Below are 22,365 nucleotides of genomic sequence, written 5' to 3'. Positions count from 1 at the left end.
TTGGGCAAAGGAGTGGGATTGATTTGGAGTCTTACCTCCCGATAGTCATTGAAGTTTCTATATATGTTGGTGTTAGGGATCTGACCCAGGAGGAGGATCTTAGTTCTGAAAGGAAATGTATTTGCTTTTAGATCGAAGTTGCCTTACCTCACCATGGCCAACCTCCTGGTACCTGAGACAAAGTACCTGTGTGACTGAACAGTGACGATGAAGAAGGCAAAACCTACTGAAACAAGTAGCCCAACATCCAGTCCCAGGAAAATGGCAGATATAAATGTCACCAACCAAATAACCTTATGGAAGAGGGGAAGAAGGAAAAAGGAAGACCATGACAATAAGCAGAACTGAGAAAACCACCAGCTCTATCTCTCAAGCCCCCTTCCTCCACCCCCTCCTGACACCTAGAACTTAAGAGCACAAATTCCACAGCCTTATGGACTGACACCATCACAAAGGTTGGGTTCCAAGACTGTCTAGCGATTCTTGTAGGCATCCTTGGTCATTTCTCTCTTCAATTCTCTCTTGAAACCTCATGTGAAAAATAGGGATAACAATATCTACTTTATAGGCTCTGTTAAGATTAGAAATCCTGGTCCCAAAGCAACCCAGAATACTCACCAAATGAACAGTAATTGCTATTTTAATACCTACCATGGTTATGGTGAGCCTTTAAAAACATGTCAAGCTCTTACCCTAACACCTTCTCCATCACTCTCAGCAGGCAACCTGACTCATCTTCACAGAGTGGATAGGCTCAAACTCCCTTAAATATTTCCTTCCCCCTTCACTTGCCACTTGTTAGTATTCATGCTTAACTTTCCCTCATTCTCTTCACTTCCGTTGGAAGTTCTATCCCTCCTCCAAGGACAAGAAGTGGTATCTGTGTGCTGGACCACATCCTCTCTTAGATCCTCTGAGACCTGGATCCCAAAACTATCCCCTTTCATATCTCTTTGCCTCTATTGGGTCTTTCTCCTCTCATGATATTATATTCGCCATCTTTATTTTTTGCTGTTTTCCCTTTATGTCCTCAGTAGTGTGCTTTAGAAGGAGAGAAGGTGCTCCAACGTTTAGTCTGCCTGGCAAGACACTGCCTTCTCTTAGTAAGATTTGTGCCTCCTATCCTGGAATGTGTTCACACTAACCGGATTAAAAATCATTCAACTGTGTCATGGATGACAAATCCTTTTTACTAGATTCGCATCTAACTCTAGCCACTTAATTTCTTTTTATTAATTTTGTGTCATTTTGGAATAAAGTCTCAGTATTTCCATGCACCAATAACCTTGACTACCCCCCCCCTTTTTAAAGCTAGAGTCTTAGTTATCAAAGAATTGCTAGTATCCTTCACCTTGATCTCTTTTGCTTGTTCCCTCTTTCCAACCTACCCCTCTGTTCTTCCCTATCTCAGCCAGTGTATTTATACTCACACAGTCATATTGATTCTGCCTCCATAGACTGGGTAGGTTGTAAATGGTTTCAAGGTAGGGTAGGATGTTGCTCAGAATAATACCAGCCAGGATAGCCTATGGGGAAAAGGGAAACCCTGATTAATTTTCCCTTCAGAGGTAGAATTCCCAGTTCTTCACCAAAAACAAACAAACAAACAAAAAAACCCACAAAAAAGTCAGCCATGCTGCTCAGAAATGTTAAAAATCCTCAGGGTTTCAAGGCAGAATCTAACGTACTTTAAGAAACATTTTCTTGTTTTCATCAGTCCCTGCGATAGCTTATCATTTCTTAGCCATTTCCTAGCCATCTCCTCTATATGCTCTGCTTGGGAATTAGAACTGATCCTATCACCAGGAATGGCTGGGTCTAAGCTCGCTCTGGTTTTCTGAGATTACTCAGTGACCAGTGGACTCAATAAGTCAGCAGAGGAGGGATAGGCAAAGATGAAATAAGCAGAAATCACTTCTTTTCCATCTTCATCTTCTTTCCAGTCAAGAATCTCTAAATGTGGAGCACCTGGGTGACTCAGTAGGTTAAAGCCTCTGCCTTCGGCTCAGGTCGTGATCCCAGGCTCCTGGGATCAAGCCCCACATCAGACTCTCTGCTTGACAGGGAGCCTGCTTCCCCATCTCTCTCTCTGCCTGCCTCTCTGCCTACTTGTGATCTCTGTCTGTCAAATAAATAAACAAATAATTTATTTAAATAAATGAAAAGATGTTTAATTTTTTAAAATTAAAAAATCTTTTTAAAAAGATTTAAAAAATATTTTTAAAAATGTTGCCATTCCTGAATATTAAGGTAAAACATACTCATGTATAAAAAAAGAAGTAGACTTACATATAGTTTCCATCATCCAAGAGATAACCATGGAACATTTTGGTATGTGCTATATATTTTTTCCACATAAAATTGGAATATTGAACATACTATTGTGTATCATATTTTTAAAAATATTGTGTTGGTCCCCTTGCTAACTGGTTGAGATCCTAGCCAGGATGCTCCACCAACTACTCCAATAAATATTTTATAACAAGCTATCCATAATCTATCCCCAAGGAAGGGCTCATTCATAGTTTAATGCTCATAGAGCCCCATTATTACAGCGGTTTAGATATTCTACTGATCAGTTGGTGTTCACATCTTCTCAACCAGAAACATCCTATCCAGATGCTATAAAAATAATGTGAGCCAAAAGAAAGGCATGTTCTGTTTCTAATGTATGTATAATAAAGGAGGGCCCTTGGTGAATTCCAACAGATTTTTATTTGTTTGCAGTTTTAAAGAATTCTGATTCTTCTAGCTATACAGAAAAGAGAGAGAGAGAGAGAAGAAAATCCCTATTCAAAGTGCATTAGTGAGCGGCTCTCCTAAAATAGACTCTAAGAGTTAATGCACCTTGCTATAGAAGCTACATTCTGTAGATGACTTCTGCTGGGAATCAGAGGACAGCTTGTGTGATAAATACAAGCTTAATCCCACCTTCCATGTATATAGATTCTGGGGCTGAGTTCCAAGATCTCTGAATCACAACAGCAGAAGGCAGCAGGAGCCTTGAGGTAGTCCCCCTCTCCTGAAACCTGATACTTACCAGGTGGGATGGAGGTGTTCAAAAGCATGGGGATAATATTTGCAACCACTCCAGCTTGTAAGCAAGCTGCTCCCCCCAGTCATGAAACTTCTTCTCACCTCCCTTAATACTATCTAAACATGGCGAAAGGGAACGTTAAAGAAATTTACAAGGAAATTGTGGTTACTGAGCATTGGTCTGTATTGTAACTGAGAACAAATTAATGACAGCCAATCATTAATGCCCCTGGCATTTCTAAATGCAGGGTGATCAGTCCCTCGCAAAGGGAAGAAATGGCAAGTATATGGAGGTGTCCCAGCTGAACAGGGTTACAACCCAACTTTCAGAACCTGCTGTCTAGTGTAAACTTATCACAAGGCAGAACGGCAGTAATAGGGGGATTGAGTTCATATGAATGCAGAACAAGGCCTTCTGGAAACAGCTTAGGAAAACAGATGGCATGAATACACAATGAGTTTCCAAGCCTGAGTCGGTGAGGGGCGTTCTGGCATCTGAAGTCTATTTTGGTCATCTTTAACTAAATCCTTACTTATAAAACTTACTTTATAGCTTAAGCAAGAAAAAGAAGATTAATGAGAATGAGAAGAGTGACAATAATACCTAATACCTCTTGTGCACTTACGATTAGCTCAACGCTGTTCTCTCTATATTACAAACATTACTTGATTTAATTCCCAATCTTGTGAGGCGGATGCTATTATTTTAAAGGGAAGGGATGTGAGCTAGGACAGGGCCACCCCTGGGGACAAGGTGAATGCCCTGCCAAGACACAATCTGGAGATCTGATCTTTCCCCACTTGGTTATTTATCAGTTCTACTTACATTTGGCATTTCATGGAAAAAGTGTCCCACCTTCACCATCAGGAGCAGCATCACACCTGCGCCTACCAGAGATGCAAACTGAGGAGACAGAGCCAGTTGGAGAGAGACCATCAGGAATGTATTGGTCCCTGTCTGCAATTGAGGCCTTCTGCTTGGTGAGAAGCATGCTGTTTTTTTCTTTAAAGGAGTTGAGTGTAACCATCCAGCCTAAGTGCATTTTTTGTTGAGCTGACATTTTCAGGTCTTGTTAAAGCCCTAAGCATACACTAGGTACTCAAGAAATACTTGTCAAATGAATGCATGAATGCTTTCTGAAAAGTGCTAAATTGTCTTGGCTATTTGAATCTTTATTGCCCTAGCTTTGTGCTGTGAAATCTGGAGTCTTCTAAGGTCGGGTTTTCATTCCCTCCCAAATTTAACTCCTCCTGAAACATTCTAGAAAAGCCCTAGTAGACCCATTACTGTCCACCCTAAAATCCCAACCCCTCCATTTTCCCATATCAGTAAATACTTCCCTCCTCACTCTCCTGCTTGGAGCTTAGGTAGCTTCCTATCAAACAGCGTTAGAAATGCTCCATCTTAAAAATGCAATGATAATCATTTCTGATGTTCCTCAGTTTTTCTCTGCTTCATTACCATAAAAAAAAGTTACAAATGTGAGTCAGGGCAGCAGAGAGCAGCTCTGGGTCTTTTGCTAGCTGTGTGACTCTGGGCTCAGTGTCGCTTGGTAAGCAGGGGTTCTGACTGGCAACTACAGATAGCAAACTGAGCCACAGAGTTTCCTCTAGAGTCTCATGGCTCTCTGAACAGAGTCTTGGACTCAGTATGTCCTCCATAGCTAAATCTCCAGCATTTAAGCCTCTAAGAACAAAAATGGATACAAAACAGTAGAATCTCCCACTGTGTTGGGGGATCTGTGTGGGGGAAGATAAAACAAACCACTGATCAGAACTATGGCCCAAACAAGCAAGATCTGAGGGAGTCCCTCAAAGCTAACCCATTAAGTGACAGATGAGCAATGATGCTCGAATTTTTCTCTTTGTTTCTTAGGAGTGGAAAGAAAGAAAGAAAGAAAGAAAGAAAGAAAGAAAGAAAGAAAGAAAGAAAAAGAAAGAAAGAAAAACCTTCTTACTGGATTCCTTCTCTCTGCTCACTGCTATTTACTTATAAATGCATCACTAAAAGTAAAAGCAAGGAAATCAATTTCCTGCTTCCTTCTTTCCACAATGGTAGGGTTGAAAGGAGATTGAGGAAAACGGACCATTACAACTGAAACTCAGGGAGTTCTATGGACACACATGTTATACCCTGTGGTACTGAAACAGGTAACTGAGAACATGAGCTTCTCCAACCAATGTACACATCAGCCTGTTGCTGGATCTAGTGTAGTAAGGGTCTCGCATCGGGTGGTCTTCGTTGGCACTGCAGAAAAACTACTTTGATCAGCACAGGAAAGTACATCAGCACTTTTCCTTCCTACCACTTCTTTTTTCTTGCTGTTTGGTTTGGTTTTGGTTTTGTTTGCCTCTGTGTTTTGTTTTTTTGGCATTCCTGGGTAGGCTTGACCTACCTCCCACTTCTTTTCTCCAAGTTCTTCTGATTGAAGGAAACAAAGATAGGCAGATGCTTTAAAAAAAGCTGCATAAAACCTAGATTTAAATGAGTACAAATCTGACACTGAATCCCACAAAATTTGCTGCTGAGAGAGGGGTGGGAGGCCTGCCAATAATTGTGTCTCCCTGGGCTGCACACGCAAAGGAGAAGACTTTGGGATCAGAAGGCCATCCTTGGTGGCATCGTGCCTTAGGAGGATGCTTGATGGCTCTCTGAATCTCAGACTCAGTGTCTGAACAGGGTCTAAAGACAGCAAGCATGTAGAACTTTACATCTCATTCATATTTTGCTATTCTGCTCCCATTTTCCATCTCTTTTCCAGGTTTTCTTGAACAAAAACTGCCTCTGCTGACTCTGCCTTCTCTTCGGGAATTCAAGGCACAGTGAGTTCCCACAAGCCACAGCCACTATCCACATGCAGACCCTCAGACACCAGACACCAACTACTCTATACACAGTGGGTTCCATGAAGTCGACGAGCACATTGCCAAGTACTGGCCCAGGCCCTGGGAACTTGGGGTAGAGCTACAGTTTTTGAATCTCCTAAGTGACAGGGGCTATGATAAGCACAATTACCATCGAATTTAATTCTCCTAACTGAAAAGTTATCTCTAGCCCAATTTTACAGATGAGGACTGCAGCCTCAAAAAGCAAAAGTAACTTGCCCAAGGTCACCCATGTAGGAACTACTGAGTCAGGTTCCAATCTATCTGACTGGCTGATTCCAAGATCTAGGCTCCCTCCAGCTGGCCCATTTGCTTCCTGTAAGAAGAATACAACACGTTTCTTTCTTTTATGTCTCTTTCTTTAATAATAATAATTTTTTTAAAGCAGTTCTGAGAGCCTTGGGACATGACTAGAAGACCAGTCCTTGGAAAGCAGGGAACAAGGAAAGGAGCCCAATCACGGAGAACATGGAAATCCAATGGTTAGAATCTTAGAATGAGGGGAGCCGGACGATGGATTGGGGGACAGTCCAACTGACCACAGGTCTGGGGCTCTTTATATTCCCTCTGCCCTGGCCTGCCAACACTGAAATCCAAGCCTTGGCTGGATGAGCCAATATGTTTTGCTGTAACCAGGGAAGATAAGTGGGTTCTAGACAAGGGAAGTTAAAGTGAAAATTAGATTTAAAAAAAAAAAAAAAGTGGCCTTTGGTGGCACAGGTCTGAGAGGTACAGAGCCTGCCCCCTAGCTTCTCCTCCCAGAATTCTGAGGAACTTGGAAGAAATGAAGGTGTTCCCAGGCAGAGTGACTCAAAAATCCCGAGAGAGGAGGGATAGAGAGAACACCCCACTGCTGTGGGATGAAGACGGCTGAATGAATCTCCAAGGCCTTTGCTTGTCCAGATCAGAAACTCAGAGTGGAGGCTGGGGATCCCAGTGCCTCCACAGCCAGGGGCCAACTAACATTCTCTGGTCAAACCAGTGATTTCCTGGGCAAATTAGGGTCTCAGGGAAGGGTTGACCAGCATCCCTAGGAAAATGCCTGTCTGTGAAGCATCACTATGCCACAGGGAGAGTCATTGGTAGGGGAAGGAGAACAATGCAGCAGCAGCAGCAGCAGCAGCAAATAGATGAGAGCCCCAGGCTGCCTCTGAATTGGGTACTTTTTCCGACAGGCTAAATGCTACTCAAGCTGAACGGAAGCCTTTCTTTCCTCCTAGCTATACATATCCTAACCTACCTTCCTTTCCTTTTCTTTTTCTCTCTCTCTTTCTTCCTTCCTTCCTTTCTTTTTTAAGATTTTATTTATTTATTTGAGAGAGAGACCAAATAGGGGGAGGGACAAAAGGAGAGGGAGAGAATCTCAAGCCGACTCCTCACTGAGCACGGAGCCCAACACAGGCCTCAATCCCAAGACCCCGGGATCATGACCAGAGCTGAAGACAGCTTCTTAACTGACTGAGCCACCCAGGCACCCCAGTCCTAACCTTCTTTCAATAATCTACAGAAGTCCACTTCTTCCATCCCTCTCTTTCTTGTATTTATAGATTTATGGCACTTTTTATTTTGTTTTTTCTTTTTTAAATTCTTTTTTATTATGTTATGTTAGTCACCATACAGTGCATTATTAGTTTTGGATGCAGTGTTCCGTGATTCACTGTTTGTGTATAACATCCAGGGCTCCATGCAATACGTGCCCTCCTTAATACCCATCAGTGGGCTCATCCATCCTCCCCCCAAAACCCTCAGTTTGTTTCTCGGATTTCTCCGATTTCCCCCCCCTTCACTTTTCCCTTCCTTTTCCTAATGTCCTCCATTCTATTCCTTATGTCCCACAAGTAAGTGAAACCATATGATAATTGACTTTCTCTGCTTGACTTACTTCACTCAACATATTTATATGACTTATTCCGCACTTAATGTTACTTGCCCTGCGATTTGGTTTTCCAACTGTGTGCGTTGTTTCTCCCCACATGTATCTTACACTTACCTACTGAAGATAACAAGGCATGTTGTTAAAAGTTAGTGGAGACTAATGTCTGGGATGGCCTTTTCCTCTTCTTACCATGAAATCCCCTCCTTTGACTTGAGTGTTTGTACACATGTGCAGAGAACATCCTTCTTTTTTAGAGCCCACCTTCCTTCTTTCTGCCCAACAGTGGTGGAAAAGAGCTACACCTTTCAGGCCAGAGTGTCTGGCAGAACGTGAAGTGACATGATATGGTCTTACTCTAGACTCAAGCTCTCGACCCTGCTAACTTTTATTGCCTTTGACCTTATACTTCACCTATATCTACCCAGGGTCGGGGACACTTTATCCTCCCCCATTATAGTGTCCATTCTTTGACACTTAAGTTTCTACCACGTGTTTGAGACCTAAGTTCATTGTTGACCTCTGTCACTGTTTCTCTGCCCTCTGAACCCTGACCCATTCTCTGGGCTTACTCCAGTTTCGATTCTGATAGTTCTCTGACATTTCATCATGCTGCAGAGCTGAGCTGGGACACCTCCCATGCGGTAGAGCTAGAATTTCTATCTAGTCAGTTCAGAACTTATGAACATTGGACTTACAAAATCTCATGCCTGCAGTTAGACAAAGAGCTGGCCTTTAAAGTCTTCTCTACCATCATTCTCCCCTTCGTTCTCCCCTCTGACCCACACATTTAGTTTACTAATTCAGCATACCTGAAGAGAATCTGACCCAGATGATTTGTATTCCAAGGCAGACCGGTCATAAATTCTCGAGGCTCATCTAGACAAAGGCCTTATTCTCTATCATGAAAGCCTCTTGCCATGCGCCTTGGGGAAACTAGGAAAGTTTCTAGTTCTGCAGCTAGTATGGGGAGAGGTGTATTATTTGCTTTCCCAGATGAGGACTGGGCATATATCTTTCCATGGAAAACAATGTTAAGAGGGGATGGTTAGTTTACCTGAAATATTATTCTTTGGGGGATGTTACACGAAAAAATGGGTCTTTATGGACCCATAGAAACCTCTCATATAGAAAAATATTTCTACAGAAAATGACTTACAAATTCGACATTGGCAATAATTTTTAAGACAAAAGTCCAAGCAAAAATTTAGGCAAGCATGAAATCCAAGTTGCTCCAAGAGACCTTCCCTAACAAACATAATACCAAAGCAGCAGTATGGGGCTCCTGGTTGGCTCAGTTGGTTAAGTGTCTGCCTTTGGCTCAGGTCTTGATCTCGAGGTCCTGGGATTGAGCCCCCCCTTGATTTTCCTTCTCGGTAGGAAGTCCACTTCTCCCTTTCTCTCTGCCCCATCCACCCTGCTCATGTTCTCTCTCTCAAATAAATAAATAAAATCTTAAAATAAAGCAGCAACAAAATTAAATGAATAAAATACTCCTCTATGAATATACATATGAGTAGTATAAATATGTTCATATTAAATTCTATTCCAACATACCTGCTGTCTTCCTCCAGTCTTATCTTGGATAATCGTCCTGATTATAGCACCAGTAAACACACAAGATCTGAAAAATGAGCTGATGACATTGCAAAGACCAATGGCTATTAAATCCTGTAAAGAAATGGCAAACATATTTGGCCCACTGTTTGTGGAAGAAGGCAGCATTGAGTTTGAACTCAAGGTATACTGTCTATTTCTTATGTTTGACGATAAGATTGTTTCCATTATTTTAGACAACACTGAAATATTCTTAGAAAAAACAAAAGGATGGAAAATCTGATTCCTGGACTAACTTGAATCTTCATTTTAGCTAGCCATCATAAGAAAAGCACTTTTTCAAAGTAAGAAATGAATTTTTTGTCTTATTATTCCCTTTCACGTGATTACTGGGACATAGAATGGCAGAGGGAAACATAGTACTATTTTTCCTCCCTCCCTTTTATACTACCTCAAAATCAAAGTGGGATACCTCTTGCTTTCACATCTCTCTTTGGAGTTCTAGGAAAAGAGCCAAACTTAGAATAGTGGGGAAACTAAACAAACAAACAAAGAAGGACTGTTTCTGGGAGAGTAGTGTAATTATGTTAGAAGCCTGGTTTTGATATTCCCTACCATTTCTTATTGTGTCTTAGTATGTGCTTGACTCCTCAGGACTTTGGAAAGAAAGACAAAATTAAGAGAGGAATTCTGCTAGCTTAACAACACGATGCCATATGTTATCTTCTTGCCTCCCTACACCATAGCTGTTCTGGGGGAATAACACTCGTGTTAATTTAAGTGACTTCAAAGTTAAGTATGCCACACTCCTCAAAAATCCTTGGGTAATTATAATTCAAATTACAGTCTCACTGACTCTCTGGTTACAAAGAATGCAGCCTTCATATTAGCAGGAGACTCAGATTGGAGAACAAAGACATAAGGTCAGAGGATATAAGAGAAAGGCCTGTCATCTCACCTGGTTGGAATTCACATAGTAGTTATGGTAACTGGCAATCTTCTTGCCCAGAAATATGAGGAGAGAGGAGCTCACTAAAGCTAAGGAGAAGGCTTCTAAAATAAGTTCAGGAAGAATCTTCAAATCTGGTGTCACAGGAAACATGAAGCTGGAATAAAATGGTGGAATCATTCCTAGATAGTAGGAACAACTTATTGGTCCCTCCCCCACTCCAGACTTATCATGTGGGGCAACTGGCATAACCCTTAAAAAAAAAATAACAATAAGAGATAAGAAGAACAACTGAGGCAGCAGCCTACCAAAACCCCCAAGCAAACCCAGCCAGGTTATAAAAGCCGTTGTGAGAACATGCTCTGCTATCTTCCAGGTCAACATTTTTGCCACATAGCAACAGCAACACACAGGACAGGGAAGCAACAAAGATTGATGGAAAATGGCTCATCCATGCTGTTGGGAGACCATACAAGTGGATAAACAACAGGCAGATACCACGTCTGTGATGAGTTACAGCTAAAAAGCTCAATGAATTCTATTCTACTCATGCTCAAATCTTTCAGGGTATAACTTAAATCACTGTCCTTTGTACCAATTACTTCCAATTCTAACCACACCATCCATTCTGCATTTTTCTCCCCCCAATTTTTTTGACTTGGTAAATATGCATAACATGAAATCAACCATCTTACCCATGTTTAAGTGTACCAATGGCGGTAAATACATTCATAACGTGCGACCATCTCCATCATCCACACCCAACACTCACCTTGTAAAACTGAAACTGTTTTACCAGTTTTAACCAGTAACTCTCCATTTCCCCCCTCCCTTCCTCAGCCCTGGCAACCACCTTTCTCCTTCCTGTCTTGATGATTTGGACTATTCTCAGCACCCCATTAAAGTGGAGTCATACAGTGTTTGTCTTTTTGTGACTGGCTTAGTCCACTCAACATAGTGACCTCGAGGTCCTGCTGAAGGCAGATGCTTAACTGACTGAGCCACACAGGTGCCCTCAAACTAGTAATTCTTTTAAATGTATTGGTCTCTTAAAATTATGTAAAAAATAAAAAGTGGAATTACAAACCATTGTTAAAATCATTAGTTTTTATAATTTCCCAATATTTACCTTTATTAAGATCCTTATTTCTTTATACAGCTTTAAGCTACTGTCTCATGTCCTTTCATTTCACCCTGCAAAACTCCCTTGAGCATATCTTGCATGGAGTTCAAGTGGTAATAAACTCCTTCAGCTTTTGTTTATCTGAGAATTCTTTAATTTCTCCTTCACTTTTGAGGGAAAATTTTGCAGGATATAGGATTCTTGGTTGACAGTTTTCTTTTTCTTTTAGCACTTTGAGTATGTTAGCCCACTGCATTCTCACCTCCAAAGTTTCTGATGAAAAATCTGTTCATTACTTTATTGATAAGCCCTTGTGTATGTATGATGAGTCACTTCTCTTTTTGCTTTCAAAATTCTCTTTGCCTTTTTTTTTTTTTAAGATTTTATTTGTTTGACAGAGATCACAAGTATGCAGAGAGGCAGGCAGAGAGGTGGGGGGAAGCAGGCTCCCCACTGAGCAGAGAGCCTGATGTGGGGCTCAATTCCAGGACCCTGAGATCATGACCTGAGCTGAAGTCAGAGGCTTAACCCACTGAGCCACCCAGGCGCCCCTCTCTTTGTCTTTTGAAGTTTGATTCTGAATCTAGATACAGGTGTCTTGGAGTTTCTCTAACTAGGAATTTGTTAGATTTAGACATTTACATTCATGTCTTCCATCAAATTTGGGAAGTTTTCAGCCATTTTTTTCCTTCAAATATTGTTCCCTATCTCTTTCTTTTTCTCATCTCCTTCTGAGACTCCCATGAAGTGTATGTTGTTTTACTTGATGGTGTCCCAAAGGTCTTTACAACTCTGTTCATTTTTCTCTGATCTTTGTTCCTTCTGTTCCTCAGACTCAATAATTTCCAATATCTTCAAGTTCACCAAGTCCTTCTTCTGACTGCTCAAATCTGTTTTTGAATCCCTCTAGTGAATTTTCATTACTGTTATTGTACTTCTTAGACCCGTAACTTCTTTTTGGTTTCTTTTTAAGTTTTCTGTGTCTTTATTGATATTTCCATTTTTTAAAAAATAGTTTGCATTTTAAAGATATTATGTATTTGACAGAGAGAAATCACAAGTAGATGGAGAGGCAGGCAGAGAGAGAGAGGGAAGCAGGCTCCCTGCTGAGCAGAGAGCTCGATGCGGGACTCGATCCCAGGACTCTGAGATCATGACCTGAGCCGAAGGCAGCGGCTCAACCCACTGAGCCACCCAGGCGCCCCGATATTTCCATTTTGCTCATACATCGTTTTCATGACTTTCTCCACATTTTCCTTTAGTTCTTTAAGTATTTTTAAGGCAAGTGTTTAAAGTCTTATGTTCATAGATCTGCCGTCAGGCCTTTTTCAGGACAGCTGTTGTTCTTGTTTCTTTTTTCTTTTGAACAAACCATACTTCCTTTATCTGCCTTCAGATTTTTGTGGAATATTGTGTATTTGAATCTAATAATGTGATAACCTGGAAATCAGATTCTCCTCATTCCCAGAGTTTGCTGTTATTTGTAATTGTTCTGTTGTTGTTATTGTTGTAGGCTGTTTTTATGCTGAGGATAAGCTTGATGTATAAACTTAAGGTTTTCTCAGGGTTTTTCTGAGCCTGTACCTTTCTCTGGGCATGTATAGTTATGTTCTAATTTTTCTTATATATACAGTTTTTTAAAAATCTCCTAATCTTTAATGTATGTCTTCCAAAAGGGGAAAAAAGAGAAAAATGAAGAAAAAAAGGGGCACTACTACCTCTTTAAATCCCTTGGAAGTCACTTTTACCAGAGGGGGAAGGACTTGCAACAAAGGGAACCGAGGTGCAACAACAATGGCTGTTCACCTTTTTGTTTGCACCTCTGTGGTCAGAAGTAGCAATCAGCAATCGGAGGAAAGATCCTCAATATTTGGAGGACAGGGTCTTCTTTGCCATTGCTTCCTCCCTCAAGTTGTGTGCAAGTTGCTTCAGGTATTCCATTGCCTGACATAAGGCTAGATGTGGGGGATGGTAGCTGTCACTGTGCTAAGAGCTGAAATTTCCTGAAATTAATTGCAATTTACCACCCATGCCTTCCCCTAGAGGTTACAAGGCTTCAAAAGGCTATAGAGTTCCAGAATAGTTATATCAGACAGATTCTGCTAGTGCAATTTTTGTCAAGGTGGGGAGAGAGATTCCTGGTGCTTTTTATTCCAACATGTCCCCAAATCCTCTTTCAACTCCTGTTGATTTGATGTCACCAGATTGTTGAGACTTGTCCATCTTGCTGGTAGTCACTGTCATCTAATTCTATTAAGTCAATATATATATATAATTTCTTCTAAGCTCACATCATATAAAATATTGCCAGTCTCATATTACCACAAGTAGAACTTCTTCCCAGGTATATCTCTCACCATATTGTTAACCAAGAAACTCTCCTTAAGACAAACTTTTTTTCTTTGTCAGTATTACTATCAGATTGCTGATCAGAGAATTAAAGATTATCTTGCTTCTTATAAGAATAGATGCTTGTCTGTTTGTGAATGGGTTTAGAAATTTCACTCTGTTATCCAGAGTATCTAAGACAGGTTCTGTGTGGTCAATTTTAGGCTGACTTCTTAGGAGTCGGAGACTGTCCCTTCAGGGGCATGTATCATTGAGTAACACACATAAATATTTGGTAATTTATTTTTAATGTGGATAATTTCCCAATATTTGCAAAAGAAGAAAGGATGGTATAGTGAGCTCTTATGTACCCATCACTCACTTTCAACACTTAACAATTTATAATCAGTCTTATTTCATTTGTACTCCTACCCACTGCCTATTCCAAGATTATTTTGAAGCAAATACCAGGCATTCTATAGTTTTAATTGTAAACATTTTAGTGTGCCTATTTGAAAGATATACATAGGAAGATTAATACCAACTTATCAATATAATCAAATATACAATTAATGTTCAAACTTTCCCAAGTGTCTTATAAATATATATTTAACATTTGTTTCAATTAGAACCCAAATAAGATCCATATGTTACAATTGGTTGTTATGTCTCTTAAATCTCTTTTAATCTATAGGTTCTTGCTCCATATTTTTGTTTTTCCTCCCTGCAACAAAAGCTGTTGTTGTTGTTGTTAAAGAACCTGGACTCTGGTCCTTTTCCCAAAAGATTTTGCTGATTGCATCTCTGAATTAACATTTAACATATTCCTCTTTTGTATTTCTTATAAATTGGTAGTTAGCCTTTCGGGTTTGGTCAGATATGGACTAATTTTGGGAGGCAAAAATATTTCATAGGTGGTAGTGTGTAATTCTGTCAGAAGGCATAAAATGTCTTTTTAAAAAAACTATAATTAAGAGTGGCTCAGTGGGTTAAAGCCTCTGTTTTCGGCTCAGGTCATGGTCCCAGGGTCCTGGGATGGAGCCCCGCATCAGGTTCTCTGCTCAGCAGGGAGCCTGCTTCCCTCTCTCTCTGCCTGCCTCTCTGCCTACTTGTGATCTCTGTCTGTCAAATAAATAAATAAAAATTAAAAAAAAACCTATAATTAGAAGCACCTGGTTGGCTCAGTTGGTTAAGCCTCTGCCTTCTGCTCAGGTTATAATCTAGGGGTCCTGGAATTGAGCCCTGCCCTCTGTGGGAAGTCTGCTTGGAGTTCTTTCCCTCTGTCCCTCCACCTGCTTGTGCTTGTGTTTTCTCTCTAGAACATTTAAACAAATCTTTAAAATAAAGATTGTTCTATTTCTGCGCAAAATACCATTGGAACTTTGATAGAATTGCATTGTAGATTGCTTTGGATAGTATGAACATTTTAACAATATTAGTTCTTCCAAACCATGAGGATGGAATATTTTTCCATTTATTTGTGTCTTCTTCAATTTCTTTCATCAATGTCTTATAGTTTTCAGTATACATGTCTTCCACCTCCTTCATTAAATTTATTCTTATGTATTTTATTCTTTTTCATGCAATTATAAATGGGATTGTTTTCTTAATTTCTTTTTCTGATAGCTCGTTATTGTGTCTTTTTATAATGTTAACAGATGTTACACTATTATACTTTAATGGTGATATCCTAATTCTATAATTCCTTCTCCCTTAAATGGCTGTAATACTTGTATAAAGTGAAGTATCTGAATATCAATGATTTGGATCTCCCAAAGAGCAGATCTTATAGAAAGAGCATGATAAATGCTTACTTTGTTCCTTTTATTTAACAATTTTCAAAATAACAAAAGTTGGTTCTACAGCATTTTGGGAGGGTGAAAAAAATGAGTTTGCTCTTTAAAAAAAAAAGATTTTATTCATTTATCTGAGAGAGAGAGAGAGAAAGCAGTGGAGAGGGGCAGAGGGAGAAAGAGAAAAGGAGAGCCCTCGTTGAACAGGAAGCCCAACATGGGACTTGACTTCAGGAATCAGGACCTGAACTGAAGGCAGATGCCCAAATGACTGAGCTACCCACCTCTTTTAGAATTTTTATATTCACTGATTTAAACATATTTTATATGTTTTGCTGGCAAAAACCTCAAACTGACATATAGATTCAAGGCAATACCTATCAAAATTTCAATGACTCTTTTGCAGAAGTGGAAAAGCTGATTCTAAAATAAAGAAGAATAAAGGTGGAGGGCTCAGGGTATTTCATTTCAAAAGTTACTGTGAAACTGTAGTAATTAAGATTGGTATACAGATCAACAGAAAAGAATTGAGAGTTCAGAAATAAACTCAAACATTCATGGTCAATTGATTTTCACCAAGAGTACCAAGACCACTGAATTGGGAAAGAACAGTCTCATCACCAAATAGTATGCAGACAATTGGATATTCACATGCAAAAGAATGAAGTCAGAGCCTTATCTTACAACATATACAACAGTGAACAATCCAATGAAATGGATTAAAGGCCTAAATGTAGACCTGAAACTATAAGTTTCTTAGAAGAAAACATATAGGTAAATCTTCATGACCTTGGATTACATTACAAGACTTTGTAATACCAAAAGCTCAAACAACAAAGGAAAAAATGAATTGGACTTCATCAAAATTAAAAATCTTTGTGCTTTCAAGGATCTGTGACGAAGTGAAATGACACCCCTCAGTAAAGGAGAAAATTCTTGCAAACTGTATATCTGAGAAGGGTCTAGTATCCTAAATTCCTACAACTCAACAACAAAAAGACAAATAACCCAATTAAAAATAGTCTAAGGAATTGAATAGATATTTCTTTAAAAAGATATGCAAATGACCAGTAGGCACATGAAAAAATGCTCAACATCATTAGTCCTTAGAGAAATGCAGAGCAAAGCCAGAATGATGTACCACCTCATACTTACTAAAAGGATAATAACAATAATAATAATTAAAAATAGCAAATATTGGTGAACATAGGAAGAAATTGGAACTTTGTGCATTACTGGTGGGAAAGTAAAATGGTGTTGCTGCTGTAGAAAATAGTTTGGCAGCTCCTTAACAGGTTCAACATAGGATTACCATATGACCCAACAAAAATCTACTCTTACATATAAACTCAAAAGGAATGAAAACAGGTGCTCAAAAGAAAAACCTGCAGATCAATGTTCATAGTCCTATTTATAATAACCAAAAGTTGGAAATAAATGAAATATCTATCAGCTGATGAACAGATTAACAAAAGGTGGTATATCAATATAATGGAATATTATTCAGCCATAAATGGGAATTATCCATGCTACAATATGGATGAATCTTGAAAATATTATGCTGAGTGAAAGAAGCTAGAGTCAAAACACCACACGTTTTATGATTCCATTGCAGAATAAGCAAATTCCTAGAAGTAGAAATTAGATTAAGGGGTGCCTGGCTGGCTCAGTCAGTAGAACATGTGACTCTTGATCTTGGGGTTGTGAGTTCAAGTCCCATGTGTGGTGTGGAGTTTACTTAAATTAAAAAATTAAAATAAAAATAAAAGAAATTAGATTAAATAAAAAATTAAAATAAAAATAAAAGAAATTAGCCCAGGGCTGTGGAGGGGAACAAATGGGACAAGGCTTCTTTTTGGGGGGTGATAAAATATTTTAAAATTAGATAGCAATGATGGTTGTACAACTTTGAGAATATACTAAAATTAATGAAAGTGTGTAAGTTTAAAATGGTGAATTTTATGGTATAGTAAAGCTGTTATTGAAACAAGATAGTAAGAAAATATTATAAATAACTTTTTGTCAATATATTTGACACTTTAAATGGGCAAATTCTTTGAATCACCAAAATTGAGTACTCTCAAGAATTCTGGATAAACTGACGTATAGAGAAAGTTTATGTAACTTAATAGTAATTGTACTTAAATAATAGCCCGTTAAAAATTGAATTTGTAGTTAAGAACCTTTCCACAATGAAAACTTCAGGCCTAAATATCTTCACTGATGAATTCTACCATGAAGAAATAATGCCAGTTCTATAGAAACTCTTCCAGAAATTAAAGACAAGAGAATACATCCAAAGCGTTTTATAATGTCTACAATACTCTACTACTAAAGCCAGATACAGATATTACAAGAAAAGAAACTCTCAGGCCAATATACATAAATGCAAAAATTCTTACCATCATTTTAGCAAGTCAATCTACAAAAGGTAATCATATATCATTACTAAGTGAGGTTTATCTGAGGATGCAATGTTGGTTTAACATTCAAAAATCAATCATGATATTAACAGACTAAAAAAGGAAAAGAAATTTTCATGATTTGAGGGGCAGTATTGTTTTTCCATGGATCCGTAAAATAATCTCTCAAGCTGAATTTGGAAGCACACGTATGTTTTGGTTTCTATATCTCTAGGTTTATTTTCTAAGTAAAAACAAAACAAAACAAAACATTGAAATGTTTTAGATGAAGTTTGCTATTTGAAATGTTAGTTCTTCTGATTATTTTTATCTTTCATCAAGACACAGATACAGGACTCCATAACTGACTTCCAAATTTTTATGTAAAACCCAATTTCAGTAAAATGAACAATGTGTTAAATATCACTTGGGAAAATAATTTTAAAATATATTTTGTGATGTATTTATATTTAATCCTTTATCTAATGAAATGTTATTAGTTTCTGCATTTCCAATTTTTATTTTCTTTAGAATAAGAAGCATCCTACTGTACATTATTATGTAAAGGAATCTAAATTCCTATTTTTAAATATCTTTTCCTTCACTATCTATGCCTTAGTTCCCTATTTAAAATATACTTATAACTTACAAGCACCTAGGTGTTTTCTAGGTATTGAGCTAGATAGAAATATAACTGAAGGCTCAAAGGCAGATATTTAACCTTTTGCTAAATTTCCCTTTTTTGTACTTTTAAGAAATTAAAGAAAAACGTGGCTATCCCAAGGAGGTATACAGTAAATGGAATTTATTGCCCAAATCTCTGTCAGTAAACCTTAAATATTCAGTATGCTAACACAAACTACTCTTTTTCCTTTCTGGTGTTCTCTAACATTTAATTCTTTGTTAGTAGTTTAGGTTAGAAGGACACATGGTCACAGAAAAAACTAACTTAAATTGTTCAAATTTTCTAATCTTTAGCAACCTCAGATAAACATATAATAAAAAGGGAAGTTCAAAGCAATACCTAACAAAAAAAGAAAGCAATACCTAAAATTAGATTTTTGAAATGCTTACCTATCTATCTATACCCTCAATCTTGTGATGAAACAAGCAAAAGTTGACCATATGGTTTTTAAGTCATCAATAGAGTGATTCTAATCAGAGATTTTGGAATTAAATAGAAAATGGGCTCAAAAGTAGCTGTGCCCCGACCAACTGTGTGATGGCAGAGAAATAATTTAAATTGGTAAACCTTAGTTTCTTCAGCCATAAAAAAGGAGTATTACTGAGAGGTGCAAATGAAATAAAATAATTATTATCAATCTCATTGTTGTTCTTGTTATTTTTTTTCTGAGAGCAAAGACGCAGTCTTATTTACTGTCGCATTCCTTGGCACCTAGGTGGTCTGCTCACATTTTTTTTTTTTTAACTGAACAGAATTGCAAATGATTTAGTAATCATTGGATTTAATGGAGAACTGATAGGACATGAGACTATCAGACATGAGACTAATCCAGTCCGCTTTCATCAAAGTAGTCTATGTTGTGTTCTCCTGGAGTCTGCCGGTATCACTGACTCTTTGCAGTATTCCCCACTGAGCAGCCTTAGGAAATAAACAACGCTCTTCAAAAGCCTGCCTGTGAGTCAAGAAACTGCAGTGTATTGCCTTTCTTAGCTAAAGTGATTCATCTGATGAAGGTTACAGGGAACTAATATTTCCTAATAGGAGCAAGACTGACCCATAGTCACTGGTAGAAATTATAACGTAAATTCATCCCAAGTCCTTAAGAACTCCATAGGGCAGACTATTTGAAGATAGCTTTCTATGCTTCTTAAGGACACTGAGGTCGAAGTGGGTGGAAACAGAGGGACACTCATCTCCTGAGCACTTAGCTCCAGGACAGAGGCCAGGAAAGCAGACGCCATCTCTTGGTCCATCCTTGAGAGTTAGTCAGATAGGTATGGACGTTTTGAAGACCCGAGATGTACTGGGAAAAAACTGTGTGTCTCTCTGGTATCTGGCGCCTCCAACAGTTTACTTGTGTAAAGGGACTGGCTCAACTAGGGGAAGAGAGTAAGAGGCTGACTGGAGAAACAAAGGGTTGTCCTAGCCCATCTTCCTTTGTGGACCTCTGTATTCTAAAATGCATTGGAGCCCAATACCCATATTTGTCTGTGGCCAGGCTGCTAGTAGAGAATACCAGTCAGACAGTGTGGTCAGAGGCTAAGCGAAGGTAACAGAGAGGGAAAAGTAATCCTGAGAAGTGGAGTTACTGACCTATAAGGAATCATATCAATGAGCGTCCTGCTGGTTTCAGTGGCCATGCTTATCTTGTTGGCAAATGCAGTGAAGCCAAGAATCTGTAGGGGTTGAAATAAAAATGCATATGATCATCTCAAAATTATGAATTGCTTCCAGGAATAGAGGTGCATTTAGTCTTGGCGAGGCGGGGAATGAAATATATGTGGCGGTCCCCATGCATGAAAGTGAGAAAGAGAGGTGGGGCCAGTTCAGCGGAGAAAGAAAGGTGGAAACCCTCTCTGACTCTTAGCTCCCTAAGCTCTCTTTATTTATTTATTTGTTTGTTTATTTTCAAGATTTATTTATTCATTTTAGAGAGCAAGGAGAGCATGTGGGGGGAAGGGGCAGAGGGGGGAGAGACTCTCAAGCAGATTCCCCACTGAGCACAGAACCTGATGTGGGGTGGGGGAGGCTTGATCCCACAAGATGGTGACCCGAGCAGAAACCAAGAGTGGGAAGCTTGACTGACTGAGCCACCCAGATGCCCCCTCCCTTTGTTCTTTTTAGCCTTGTAGACAGAATGAAAAGCAACTTCAGCCTTGGTCTCTGACATGACAATGGGAATAAATGAATGCATTTACCAACTTGGAACATCTGGACCGAATACACACATGTTTTCAGGTAGTCGGTATTTTAAGGCCTCAGTTGTAGAAGTTTTTAGATCTAGAGACACTGTACCAAGATACATATGCCTTTGGGGGATTGTTTAGGTATACTGAGAATCATATTACTGAATAACCCTTAAGAATAAATATAGAGCAGCATTTGATAGCACAAAGAAAAAGTCTTCAGCAAGGCAATGACTTGCTTTTTAATCTCCCTTTCATTTAGTCCTAAAATAACAAGGCTCCTTTCCATTTCAACTAGGGGCAAAATAGACAACCTAGCAGCTGTTATACCTTATAGAGACCTCACACCAGAGCAAAGTAAGCCAGAGACAAAAGACTTGATGCCCAGAGACTTGATGCCCAGGTCTTAGCATAATAATTATGTAGCTGCTTTACCCCATTTTCCCTACTAACACGTAAATCTTTTCCCAGCCTCTGCTGAGAGTTCAGACACTGAGTAGAATAGCAATTAGTTTATCTGTGATGCTGTGATCTGATGAAGACCCCTGGGAACCTTACAGGTCAGAAGGTAAAGAAAAATCTGGATCATAGCTTGACTCAGAGAAGTTTTCTTCTTTATATGGTTAAAGGACAAAAAGTGTGAAAACTGGCCAAGGAACTCTTTTTATTTCCAATATAAAGGTAATGCTTGCTCATAAAGGAAAACAGAGAAAAATAGGAAAATTAAAAAGCAGAAGTAAATCACCCAAAGACAACTATTTTTGATGCCTGTTTGGTGTGTGTTATACAAATTAAATAAACATAGGCACAAACACACTCATGTACACATATAAATGATGGACATATAATATGTATAATTTCTTAGAGCTATAGGATTCCTGAATTATTTGTCAGTATATTCTACCTGGATCCCAGATACTGCCTTGAAACTTTCCCTTTCTATTTGACACTATGTGTTAAGGACAGATTGGTGTGTGTGGGCAGTTTCCTCCAGCATGTCTAAACAGTAAGTGTCTTGGTGGGTGCTGTGAGAAGCTTTTTACACCTTTAGGGCATAGCAGCTCTCATCCTCCCGCTCCCATTTGCCTCACTGCCAGGGGAAACATGCAAGTCTTTTCTCAGTTCTAACAACATCTCTAATCCTTACTACTTGGTGGACAGTGATCCTGATCACTTGACTTGCTTGATATGTGTATAAGTAATTATTACAGGCTTTGATAACCTTCGAGCATAAATTAGGTCACAAAAAGTGTACTGCCTAAACTGCAACAATTCTTAAGTCTCCACCGACTTTTCTTGCTGGATCTGTTTCTTCCCCCACTTCACTCCATGGTGCATCGTAATTATTTATAGCGCTCTCCAAAAGGAATGTCTTAACTGTGGCTCCCAAACCAATCTGTCAGCCATAGTGAACTCAGAGAATCCTCTATACTCTTTCTTCGTGCCTTTCCTAGTAACTCTGGTTAACGTTCATTGCTTTCGAGGTTGCTTGAAGGAATATCACTACAATCCCTGCTGCTGATGTCTCTTGAAAGAGGGCTGATTTG

The 22,365-nt window shown here is 39.0% G+C and overlaps 1 protein-coding gene across 8 annotated transcripts in view; it reads right to left on the bottom strand.

Moving 5' to 3' along the window:
- Nucleotides 1–22,365, bottom strand: part of SLC26A8 (solute carrier family 26 member 8) — a 77,766-nt gene that overhangs the window by 11,774 nt on the left and 43,627 nt on the right. For 7 of the 8 annotated variants that reach the window (XM_059178488.1, XM_059178496.1, XM_059178494.1 and 4 more), the window contains 7 exons: nt 20,226–20,308; nt 10,311–10,458; nt 9,353–9,466; nt 3,863–3,940; nt 1,431–1,526; nt 187–293; nt 36–105 (listed from right to left, as the gene is read on the bottom strand). In XM_059178488.1, the coding sequence (XP_059034471.1) occupies nt 36–105; nt 187–293; nt 1,431–1,526; nt 3,863–3,940; nt 9,353–9,466; nt 10,311–10,458; nt 20,226–20,308 (696 nt within the window). The remainder of the gene's footprint in view (nt 1–35; nt 106–186; nt 294–1,430; nt 1,527–3,862; nt 3,941–9,352; nt 9,467–10,310; nt 10,459–20,225; nt 20,309–22,365) is intronic. The other variant, XM_059178492.1, reaches the window with a different exon arrangement.

The sequence above is a fragment of the Mustela lutreola genome, chromosome 6 (genome assembly GCF_030435805.1).
Source record: "Mustela lutreola isolate mMusLut2 chromosome 6, mMusLut2.pri, whole genome shotgun sequence".
Taxonomy (NCBI): Eukaryota; Metazoa; Chordata; class Mammalia; order Carnivora; family Mustelidae; genus Mustela; species Mustela lutreola.
This window is presented reverse-complemented; position numbering and strand designations above follow the sequence as displayed.